General features: G+C 45.8%; 1 protein-coding gene across 2 annotated transcripts in view; it reads right to left on the minus strand.

Moving 5' to 3' along the window:
• The window catches only part of LOC121001124 (ubiquitin carboxyl-terminal hydrolase CYLD-like), a 33415-nt gene extending 21290 nt beyond the window's left edge, over positions 1 to 12125 (minus strand). For both annotated transcript variants that reach the window (XR_005778983.1, XM_040432056.1), the window contains exons 1-7: positions 11997 to 12125; positions 9491 to 9998; positions 6868 to 7137; positions 2870 to 2942; positions 2170 to 2348; positions 1547 to 1700; positions 986 to 1121 (exon numbers count right to left, since the gene is read on the minus strand). Coding sequence is in view for 1 of the 2 variants with exons in the window: in XM_040432056.1 (XP_040287990.1) it covers positions 986 to 1121; positions 1547 to 1700; positions 2170 to 2348; positions 2870 to 2942; positions 6868 to 7137; positions 9491 to 9940 (1262 nt within the window). In the remaining variant the exon portion in view is untranslated. The remainder of the gene's footprint in view (positions 1 to 985; positions 1122 to 1546; positions 1701 to 2169; positions 2349 to 2869; positions 2943 to 6867; positions 7138 to 9490; positions 9999 to 11996) is intronic.
• Positions 12126 to 12911: the final 786 nt, after the last annotated feature.

Here is a 12911-nt window from a genome sequence, read left to right on the forward strand (position 1 = left end):
AAAGTACAAAATAATGTCCTAGTAAATTAATTCAGTAGAGACAAGTAGGAAACCACTATTTATCTGCTGTTGTATCCCAGGAAGTCTGTGTTTTGCAGTATTGCCCCACCCCTGAGGAGCACATGGCCAATAAACATCTAAGTTACTTATAACCATCCACCTAGTAAGAACTGCACAGTAATATTCTTGAAAAATTCAGTGGAGACAAGTAGGAAACCACTATTTATCTGCTGTTTTATCCCAGGAAGTCTGTGTTTTTCAGTATTGCCCCACCCCTGAGGAGCACCTGGCCAATAAACATCTCCTAAGTTACTTATAACCATCCACCTAGTAAGAACTGCACAGTAAAATTCTTGAAAAATTAATTTGGTAGGCACAAATAGGTAACCATTGTTTATTAGCTTTTTCCCAGGAACCCCATAATGATGTTTGCAAAAGCACTGGCCCACCCCTGAGAAGCACGCGGCCAATAAAGAACTTCCCCAGCATTACTCAAAATCATCCATGTTGTAAGAATTGCAAAATAATGTGCTTGAACTATTAATTCTTTATATACAACAAGGAACCCATTGTTTATTTCTTTTTTTTTGTCCCAAGAACCCTCAGGTCTTCCAGCACTGTCCCACCCCTGAGGAGCACCTGGCCAATCAAGCACCTCTCCATTTCGTAAAACTATCATAAGAACTGCAATTTCTTGAAATATTAATTCAGAATTGGAGACCACTGTTTGTTTTTCCACATGAACCCTCTATAACGATGTGTCCCGCAGGGCTGCCCCACCCTTGAGGATCAGCTGTCCAATCAAGAACCTCTGCCAAGTTAGCAATAATCATCTACACAGTAACTGCAAACTAATATCCTTGAATATTCAGTTGCCCCAACTAGGAAACCATCAGCCCAGAAATTCTCAGGATACTGTGTCTCGCAGCATTGTCCCACCCCGGAGGAACAAGTGACAAACCAGAAGCTTCTTCACAAAGATTACCTAAAAAGTGCGGCATCCATGTAGCAGGAATTGCAATGACCCTGAATACCCTTCATATCTCCTTCTAAAATATCCACAGCAGCAGCACCCTGCAAAGGAGGAACCTTCCCTGGCACCCTGCGACCATCACTTTTACCTGAAACAAAAAGAATTTCTGTAACCAGCCGCATAGATGCATTATATGTATACTGTAGTTATATACTGTTATAGGTGAGTCTCTGTATATCTGTCCTGATGCTACCACACCAGGTGACTGGTTAGCTGCTCAAGTAGGACTTCCAGGCTTTGGCATTTGCCATGGGTCAGCAGATGGGTACTGTAACGGATCTCCTGGCACCCTGACCGGGTACCTCCGTTGATAGATGCTCCTAGGGCTTTCAGAGGACTCCAAGCACTCCACTTGACACCGTACGCACTGCAGACCCCACGAACCGCCAAAGCTTGGTTGAGGTCTCACCGTCTCCTACCCACCCTGGACCTACGACAAGGCTCCAGGCTCCAGTGGGTGAACCTCTCCTAAAACCAGAGAGCAGGAACAGCTCTTACAAGAGGTACACTTACTGTGTTTTGGGCTCTTTGGTGGAAAATCTCCACTGGACAGGAAGCGAGTGTCCGGTTGACAAGCTTTTAACTTCACAAACAGTCCTCGTCTAGGTGGACAGAAAAAATACCGTTGGCCGCACCAGCTGCCATCATTGCAACCTTTGTCTTCTTCCTGTAGGGCCAAGAAATAAAACATGAGTATTTATCAGTATATATAAGAGCAACATTATCTCCCCCCCCCCACCACCACCACCAGTAGCACAGAGTATTTCAGGAAAAGAGCAAGATGATCTTGCAGGGTGAAGTGATCGGTCTTGATGATGTGAGGACAGGGCTGCATGTGGGACATTTGACCTGTCAGGATGTGAGGAGGGGAAGGGTGGCCCATTGAAAGGTCCCTTAAAGTAAAAGCACCAGGTTCCTCAGCAGCACAGAGTATGTTAGGAGTGTGCTGATTATACGAGTGTTGACAGACAGAGTTACATATAGTAGAAGGAGCAGGCCCCAGCAGCACAGAGCATTTCAGGAGATGAATGCCCAATCACATGGGTTGTGACCAGTCCAGTTATGCGATTATGCTAGGGAGAAGTATTTCTTTAAAATAATGGGCCATATGTGCATCTTGTAGAGGTCAAACTCACCAGCTCTACCCCGGCCATGACATCCATATTCTGAGGCATGTAGCCCAACCATCGGATGATCCCGAAGGCCAGCTCCCCTTCCTTATACCGAATCTGCACCAGCGAGTCCACCTCCAGGCCTGCCTTTCTCTGCTCCTCATTACTGGCAGGCTTCCCGTCCTGCACCAGGCTCTGATCATCTACCAGTAAAAGAGGAGACAAGACTCTTCAAGCAAAAACTCCCTTCATATGCACATGATATCCTTTGTGGTTCAGTTGCCCAATTTAAATCAAGATCTCTGCTTGCTCCCAGTGAACTGAAATATTCATTGTCCACATTCAGAAGCTGACAACACGTCCTAATCATTTCCAAATGACACAAGTAGCTGATACAGGTCGGATACATTGTAATGAGCTTCTGGATGTAAACAAATGGTTTCATTCGTCAACAACAAGTAGAGTTCTTGACAACAGCAAAGATGCGAAACACAAAGAGTTACTGAACATTTCATTACAGAAGGATTAAGAATTATTTACATAAAAACCATAAAAATCCTATCAAGGCTCCAGCATAAAAAGCGGGACAGGGAAGCTGCAGAGAATTCAATATCCCTGCAGCTTTCATGTTATTCTGTCAGCAGACACAGACTTTAAACCCATTGCCATCTTGGGTACCGAGAGGTCAAGACCTTCTGTTTCGAAAGCTCTTTGTATGATGTACCTGAAGTCGTGACTTCCTCCTTCACTATGGAGTCCAGGGGGATCTTCAACAAGTCACCTGATGTGGTCTCCTCCTGCCAAGCAAGATGTAGAGGTGGTAAACGTGAGGACAAAGAATTCATACCCCCCGTCCCAATGGAATCAATGGTACACCGATAGTAACGCTGTGAAGAGAGGCTTCTGAAAGGTTTGTGAAGGAAAAGGTTGAAATAAGTGCAGCAAATTAAACAAAATGCCAGGAAATTCTGGAAGAAAACCTGCTGCAATCTGCAAGAGAACTGTCACCTGAGGGAAAACCTGCTGCAGTCTGCAAGAGAACTGTCACCTGAGGAAAACCTGCTGCAGTCTACAAGAGAACTGTCACACAAGGAAAACCTGCTGCAGTCTACAAGAGAACTGTCACCTGAGGGAAAACCTGCTGCAGTCTGCAAGAGAACTGTCACCTGAGGAAAACCTGGTGCAGTCTGCAAGAGAACAATCACACAAGTAAAACCTCATGCAGTCTGCAAGAGAACAATCACACGAGGAAAACCTGGTGCAGTCTACAAGAGAACAATCACACGAGGAAAACCTGCTGCAGTCTGCAAGAGAACAATCACACGAGGAAAACCTGCTGCAGTCTGCAAGAGAACAATCACACGAGGAAAACCTGCTGCAGTCTACAAGAGAACAATCACCTGAGGAAAACCTGCTGCAGTCTGCAAGAGAACAATCACACGAGGAAAACCTGCTGCAGTCTGCAAGGGAACAATCACACGAGGAAAACCTGCTGCTGTCTACAAGAGAACAATCACACAAGGAAAACCTGCTGCAGTCTACAACAGAACAATTACCCCGTATTTTTCGCCGTATAAGACGCACTTTTTTCCCCCCAAAAGTGGGGGGAAAATAGCAGTGCGTCTTATACGGCGAATGCTGCCGATTTTGCCGGGTTTTCAATGATACACCCGCCGCGATGCCGTGCGGCGGGTGTATCAGCTGTGAGGGAGGCGGGACTGGGGGCCGGCATCTGCTTTTATAATGACAGCGGGGCCCGTGCAGTGACTGTATTCTACTACACGGGCCCCGCTCACTGTATGATCCTATGTCTAATAGTTAATTGTAATTGTATGTAATCACATAAGGAGCGCTGACACGGTACTTACAACTAGAAGCGGTAGGTAGCAGAGAGAGGAGGGAGGAGGGAGAAGGCAGGCCGGGAGGACGGACGCTGGCAGCGTGAGTCATACGTCATGCGGCTGCGCAGCCCACTTTATGAATGAATGAAGCAGGCGACGTGGACTGGGCGCATGACGTATGACTCACGCTGCCAGCGTCCGTCCTCCCGGCCTGCCTTCTCCCTCCTCCCTCCTCTCTCTGCTACCTACCGCTTCTAGTTGTAAGTACCGTGTCAGCGCTCCTTATGTGATTACATACAATTACAATTAACTATTAGACATAGGATCATACAGTGAGCGGGGCCCGTGTAGTAGAATACAGTCACTGCACGGGCCCCGCTGTCATTATAAAAGCAGATACCAGCCCCCAGCGTGTATTGAGGGTCATTCACTACAGGGATACTGTTATGGAGGGGATCTGTGGATGACACATAGCATAAGATGCTATATATGTGTCATCCACAGATCCCCCCCATAACTGTCATACACAGATCCTCATAACAGTGCCATCCAGAGAGCCCAATAAGAGCTACCCACAGATCCCCCATAAGTGTCACCTACAGATCCCCCATAAGTGTCACCCACAGATCCCCCATAACAGTGCGTCACCCACAGATCCCCCATAACAGTGCGTCACCCACAGATCCCCCATAACAGTGCATCACCCACAGATCCCCCATAGCAGTGCATCACCCACAGATCCCCCATAACAGTGCATCATCCACAGATCCCCCATAACAGTGCCATCCACAGACCACAATTAGTTCAAAACCCACCAAAAGCACACCTTTTGGTTCAAAATATTTTTTTTCTTATTTTCCTCCTCAAAAACCTAGGTGCGTCTTATAGGCCGGTGCGTCTTATAGGGCGAAAAATACGGTATACAAGGAAAACCTGCTGCTGTCTACAAGAGAACAATCACACGAGGAAAACCTGCTGCAGTCTACAAGAGAACAATCACACGAGGAAAACCTGCTGCAGTCTGCAAGAGAACAATCACACGAGGAAAACCTGCTGCAGTCTGCAAGAGAACAATTATACAAGGAAAACCTGCTGCAGTCTACAAGAGAACAATTATACAAGGAAAACCTGCTGCAGTCTACAAGAGAACAATTATACAAGGAAAACCTGCTGCAGTCTACAAGAGAACAATTATACAAGGAAAACCTGCTGCAGTCTGCAAGAGAACAATCTCACAAAGAAAACCTGCTGCTGTCTACAAGAGAACTGTCACACAAGGAAAACCTGCTGCAGTCTACAACAGAACAATCACACGAGGAAAACCTGCTGCAGTCTACAAGAGAACAATCACACGAGGAAAACCTGCTGCAGTCTGCAAGAGAACAATCACACGAGGAAAACCTGCTGCATTCTGCAAGAGAACAATCACACGAGGAAAACCTGCTGCAGTCTACAAGAGAACAATCACACGAGGAAAACCTGCTGCAGTCTGCAAGAGAACAATCACACGAGGAAAACCTGCTGCATTCTGCAAGAGAACAATCACACGAGGAAAACCTGCTGCTGTCTGCAAGAGAACAATCACACGAGGAAAACCTGCTGCAGTCTGCAAGAGAACAATCACACGAGGAAAACCTGCTGCATTCTGCAAGAGAACAATCACACGAGGAAAACCTGCTGCTGTCTGCAAGAGAACAATCACACGAGGAAAATCTGGTGCAGTCTGCCAAAGAACGGCCACCTGAGAAAACCCTGCTCTAGTCTGTAAGAGAACGGTCACCCATCTACCCACTGTCTCAAGGCTAAAACTCCTGACAAAATAGATTTTTACTAAGCCCTGCCTCTGAAACAAGTAAATAGTTTTGCATTTCTGTAAAGGCTATAATTTGCTTACTGCAGATCTGTTCTCACTTTTTAAAGGGTCTCTGCTGATCAGACCATTTAAACCCACTGTGATCCCATAGTCATACAGAGGAAATAGTACATGGGGCGTTAAAGGGAACCTGTCACCGGGATTTGATGTATAGAGCTGAGGACATGGGTTGCTAGATGGCCGCTAGCACATCCGCAATACCCAGTCCCCATAGCTCTGTGTGCTTTTATTGTGTAAAAAAAACGATTTGATCCATATGCAAATTAACCCGAGATGTGTCCTGTACGTGAGATGAGTCCAGCGTGAAGGAGCCCAGCACCGCCCCGCATCCTCAGAATCTCCTCCTTGCTCCCGTCACAAAGCCAGAGCGCCGTAATCTCGCGATGTGTTTTTTACTTCTCGATTCACTTTCCATTTTTTTGCATTTTATTATTAGCAGGAAGCCATGATGGTGGAAAACTAAAATCAGCAGGTTCCTGCAAAGTCTACAAGCAGCCACAGACGGTGATCAAAAGTGCCACCTATAGAAACCATACACTGTATGTCTATGCAGATGTGGTAGGAGCCTAATCAGACCTATCCACCCCACGTTTCACTATGTTCTCCCTTGTTGGAGTTGGTTCATGCCACCCCACTGTCCAGAGAAGGTTGATGGCAAGTACCAATATATATATTTGGTTAAGGGGAGCATAGGTATCATAGTGGCAGCCATTACTGAAGGGCTTGTGGGCAGGAGGGGTTGCCATCTCAACCAGGCTCCAACCCATGCAGTTTACATAGGGCCCCTTTTATAAATGTCTCACAAACATGTCTAATGAATTAATGGTAGCATTACAACTCAAGCTAAGGTCGTACTCATTCCCCAATAGTAGCAGCAAAAGAAGGTGATCCAAGCTACTGAATGTGAAACATGGATAGAGTCAACCAGAGTCTTTGATGTCCACAGAATCCATACTGCCAATGATATATACTGATACCTGTTGTGGTCCTAGATCTTCCAATTCTTACCGGTAAGACTTCCACAAAGCCTGTAGCCGATTGGTTACTTGAGAAGACAACTATTCCTCGCTTTAAAGAGTCCTCCACAAAGTACGCAACCTTGTCACCACGATTCACTGAACCACTCTGTGGATTTGTGGATCCTGTATCATCCGATGGAGGGGCCCCAGAGAAAATGACTTTATTAAAAGGTAGTAGGAGGCCACTGTTCTTCTTACACTTGAAGAATGTCACCCCTTTATAAGTGCCATCCATGTTACCACGACCTTCACCTTCACCCTGTGGAATGACCACCACATAATCAGTGAAAAAGGAAGACCAAACACTTTAGGGCCACATATAAAATGCACCACTTCCAGTAACATTATGGGGTAGATTTATTAAACTGGTGTAAAGTAGAACTGGCTTAGTTGCCCATAGCAACCAATCAGATTCCATCTTTCATTTTTCACAACTCCTTTGGAAAATGAAAGGTGGAACCTGATTGGTTGCTATGGGCGACTAAGCCAGTTCTACTTTACAACAGTTGGATAACTCTCCGCCTATGGGGAAAAAAGTCTAAAAAAAGTGTCATATCAAACAACAATAATTTTTGACTAGTGCCAGCAAAAACACTGGCCTACACCTACTCCTTACCAAGCTAAAGCCAATCCCAACCATACAGCTCACCATCATAAAGCCATCTTTAACTCTACTCCTCTCAAACTAAAGCCAGCTCAAACCCTACCCCATTGTTAACACCAACTAAGAGCCAACGCCAATCCTACTACACTACAACCTAAAGCTAACCCTACCTTTACTTCACACCATCCTAAAAGCAATCTTAATCCAATGTTCCCCATCCTAAAGCCAACACTAACCCTATTCCTCCCTGGCCTAAAGCTAATCATACCCTTACTCTCCTTCATCCTAAAAAGAACCTCAATCCTACTCCTCCCCAACTTAAGAGCAACCCTACATCTACTCCTCCCCAACCTAAAGCCATGACCAACCTTACTTCTCACCAACCATACCACTACTGTTCATCATACTAAAGTCAACCCTAACCCTACTCCTCCATAAAATAAATCCAACACTATCCCAACTCCTTCCCAACCTAAAGACCTCCCAACCCCAAGCCAACCCTTACTCTACTCCTCTAAAACCTAAAGCCAAAACTAACATGACTCCTTCCCGGCCTAAACCTAATACTACCCTTACTCACCCCATCCTAAAGCCACCCCTAATCCTACTCCTCACTGGCCTAAAGTCACCCCTAATCTTTCCCAGCATAAACCTCTTTGGTTTACAGAAAACCTTAACCCTATTCCAGTGCTACCTAAAGCCAACTCTAATCCTAAACATCTCCAGTCTACAATTGTCCCCATCCCTACTCCCTTCCTGGCCTAAAGCCTCAACATAAGGCCTACCCCATATCTACCCATTCCCAACCTAAAGTCATCCCTAACCCTAACCTACAGCCAATCATAATCCTAACTCCTTAGCCTAAAACCAACTCTAACCCTACTCCTCACCATCATAAAACCATCCTTAACGATACTCCTCCCTGGCCTAAAGTCAACAAAAGCTCTACTCATCCCGATCGTAAAGCCATCCCTACATCTCTCTGGCCTAAATCTATCTCCTCTCTGGCTTAAAGGCATCTTTAATCATACTCCTCCCCAGACTAAAGCTATCGCTAAGCTTACTCCTCCTTAGACTAAAGCCATTCATATTTCTACTCCTATTCCTCCCTGGACTAAAAACAACCCTAACCCTCTCTTGCAAGCCTAAAGTCAACCCTAACCCTACTTCTCCCTGGACTAAAAGTCAACACCTATAGTTGCCCTATCACTCAGTTTAGAACTATTCACATCCTTTAGTGGTCACCTATACCAATAAACATCCCCTTATTGGAAGCCGTATACCCCGACCTACTTTAAAACTATACTCACCACCTTGATCCCACCAATCCAGAGCTATTCCCATCCCTTAGCGCCTACTATTTGCCCCTTGTCTTCCAAAATCCACACATAATTTGGACCAATTCAACAATCCCCATCAGTTTCTGGTAGCTACATCCCCAGCCTAAAGCAAAAATACACCCAAAATCCCAGCACTATACCTCTTATATGTCAAAATTTGCCCTATAATGGTGGCACTATATTCTCCTCAAAGCAACATCAATACCTCCTAATAGTAGCACTATGCTCTAGCCCAGGGATGGCCAACCTGAGGCTCTCCAGCTGTTGCAAAACTACAACTCCCAGGGTACCTACAGCTATCAGCCTACAGCAGGGCATGGTGGGAGTTGTAGTTTTACAACAGCTGGAGAGCCTCAGGTTGGCCATGCCTGCTCTAGCCTAAAGAAGAGCTAACCCCCTCAATGATAGTGCCCATGCATACCAACGGTAGCCTAATCTGTGCCCCAATGAGATCCCAATGTGGTATCGGACAGGTGTCGCCTATGGCCTCCTCTATAGCAATGTGATCTACAAAATAAGTATCACAAATATGGAGAGCTACAGTGAATGGATCATGAAGTATGTGCCTCATGAGACCCCAGGAGTCTTGCTGTCTTTGCTGCTCTCCAGTCTTCAGACTATTTCCACAAAAAGGAGACCATGCACTGTAATACTTATTTGCAACCCACCTCCAGCTCCACTCCGAAGTACACGGGAGGTAGTAAGGTGCTGGTGTCCAGAATGTTGTCCACAAGATGGATTAATGCAGGGAAAAGCTTCTGCTCGTGCTCCACGAGGACCCTCTGCCCGACCTCAGCCTGGACAGCTTGCTCCAGACCCCTCTCCAGGAAGCAGTTGAACCTCTCGGTGGGGTTGCGGATGGCTAGGAGTAGGGCCGCTTTCCTCTGGCTCAGGGGCTGGAGAACGTTGACATCTACATCTATCGAGACGTTCTCCTCGATGACGGTGACGCTGAGGGACTGGGCCGGGCTCTCGTGCCCCGTCACACTCTGGAGATAGGACTCCTCGCTCATGCAGCATAGTCTGCCGGGCTCTATCGTCCGACTGCCCATCGGGACCTTCTCCAACAAGATGAAGTACATGAGGAAATCATCTACTTCTCTGCTGTCCTGCGCCATGCTGTCCCTCAAGGGAGTGTACAAGCGCCCGCAGGAGACCTGACCACGCAGTCCTTACCTGCAGAGAAAACTTTCATGTGTCATTAAGAGATCTCCTGTGTCAATAATTCCCATAATCCCGGCATCACTGCCATAATCCCCAGACCGCTCTGAGCAGGATGTAATCTCAGGGCCCAATCATCACAAGAGGAGAAAAGGCAGGAGAGGCCGGATACCTGCAGAGAGGACAACCACTGCTGCGCAGCATGTAGATGCCGTAGTGTGTTATCTGTGGTGTTACATAGGACTGCAGGTGACATCTACTACATTATCTGTACTCAGGGAGTTATTACTGTGTTATCTGTGGTGTTACATAGGACTGCAGGTGACATCTACTACATTATCTGTACTCAGAGAGTTATCACTGTGTTATCTGTGGTGTTACATAGGACTGCAGGTGACATCTACTACATTATCTGTACTCAGTTATCACTGTGTTATCTGTGGTGTTACATAGGACTGCAGGTGACATCTACTACATTATCTGTACTCAGTTATCACTGTGTTATCTGTGGTGTTACATAGGACTGCAGGTGACATCTACTACATTATCTGTACTCAGTTATCACTGTGTTATCTGTGGTGTTACATAGGACTGCAGGTGACATCTACTACATTATCTGTACTCAGAGAGTTATCACTGTGTTATCTGTGGTGTTACATAGGTCTGCAGGTGACATCTACTACATTATCTGTAGTAGGAGAGTTATCACTGTGTTATCTGTGGTGTTACATAGGACTGCAGGTGACATCTACTACATTATCTGTACTCAGATATCACTGTGTTATCTGTGGTGTTACATAGGACTGCAGGTGACATCTACTACATTATCTGTACTCAGTTATCACTGTGTTATCTGTGGTGTTACATAGGACTGCAGGTGACATCTACTACATTATCTGTAGTAGGAGAGTTATCACTGTGTTATCTGTGGTGTTACATAGGACTGCAGGTGACATCTACTACATTATCTGTACTCAGAGAGTTATCATTGTGTTATGTGTGGTGTTACATAGGACTGCAGGTGACATCTATTACATTATCTGTACTTAGTTATCACTGTGTTATCTGTGGTGTTACATAGGACTGCAGGTGACATCTACTACACTATCTGTACTCAGAGAGTTATCACTGTGTTATCTGTGGTGTTACATAGGACTGCAGGTGTCATCTACTACATTATCTGTACTCAGAGAGTTATCACTGTGTTATCTGTGGTGTTACATAGGACTGCAGGTGACACCTACTACATTATCTGTACTCAGAGAGATATCACTGCGTTATCTGTGGTGTTACATAGGACTGCAGGTGACATCTACTACATTATCTGTACTCAGTTATCACTGTGTTATCTGTGGTGTTACATAGGACTGCAGGTGACATCTACTACATTATCTGTACTCAGAGTATTATCACTGTGTTATCTGTGGTGTTACATAGGACTGCAGGTGACATCTACTACATTATCTGTACTCAGAGAGTTATTACTGTGCTATCTGTGGTGTTACATAGGACTGCAGGTGACATCTATATTATGTGTTCATCAGCAGTACATATCAGTTACATGATCATGTGAGCTCTGCTCACTAGGTCAATAGTAGAAGAGCAGTTGGTTGTACTGGGGATTTCCCAGCTCTGAACTGGGTTTACTGGTTGATTACCATTTCCTGACTGTTTACTGAGTTTTCTGTATTATTTGTCTCATTAAAATTTTGTATTTAAATAATAATAAAAAATGATATGATACAATGTAACTTCAGAGTACAATGCTGCCCCCAGAAGAACCAGAAGCTGGAGAAGTACTACACCTCACAGCCAGTCCTGACCACAGCAGAACTACAAGTCTCAGCACATCCTCCAGACCACAGCCAGAGCAAACAATACAAAGTCTCAGCCATCTCTGACAGCTTCCAGTGGAACTGCATACAGTGCTCAGCACTTCCTCCCAGTAGAGCTGGTGGGACCCTGTGTGCTGGTCCATGTAGTGACCTAGGTGGAGATGAGAGGGGTACTCACAGTGCAGCAGCAGGTTCAGGGACCCCCGTCTGATCTGGGCCTGTGGTCACCGGTCTCATAGCCTGCAGGCTGGGGCGGAGGAGGAAGAGGCGCAGTCCTATCAGCAGCTGCAGGGGCAGGACTACTAGAGACTATAACCACCCACAGACACAGGACTACTCTGCCCAGTCACGTGTCACGGTGTATGTCATACTGTCTGCTGAGCTGCTGTATCTAAGGCTTCATGCTGAGCTGCTGTATCTAATCCTACCATGTGTCATACTGTCTGCTGAGCTGCTGTATCTAAGGCTTCATGTGTGATACTGCCAGCGGTGTATCTAATCCTACCATGTGTGATACTGTCAGCGGTGTATCTAATCCTACCATGTGTGATACTGCCAGCGGTGTATCTAATCCTGCTGTATGTTATACTGTCTGCTGAGCTGCTGTATCTAAGGCTCCATGTGTGATACTGCCAGCGGTGTATCTAATCCTACCATGTGTGATACTGCCAGCGGTGTATCTAATCCTGCTGTTTATTATAATGTCTGCTGAGCTGCTGTATCTAATCCTACCATGTGTGATACTGCCAGTGGTGTATCTAATCCTACCATGTGTGATACTGCCAGTGGTGTATCTAATCCTACCATGTGTGATACTGTCAGCGGTGTATCTAATCCTACCATGTGTGATACTGTCATCAGTGTATCTAATCCTACCATGTGTGATACTGCCAGCGGTGTATCTAATCCTGCTGTTTATTATACTGTCTGCTGAGCTGCTGTATCTAATCCTACCATGTGTGATACTGCCAGCGGTGTATCTAATCCTGCTGTTTATTATACTGTCTGCTGAGCTGCTGTATCTAATCCTACCATGTGTGATACTGCCAGCGGTGTATCTAATCCTGCTGTTTGTTATACTGTCTGCTGAGCT

This window comes from Bufo bufo, chromosome 5 (assembly GCF_905171765.1).
Source record: "Bufo bufo chromosome 5, aBufBuf1.1, whole genome shotgun sequence".
NCBI classification, from domain to species: domain Eukaryota; kingdom Metazoa; phylum Chordata; class Amphibia; order Anura; family Bufonidae; genus Bufo; species Bufo bufo.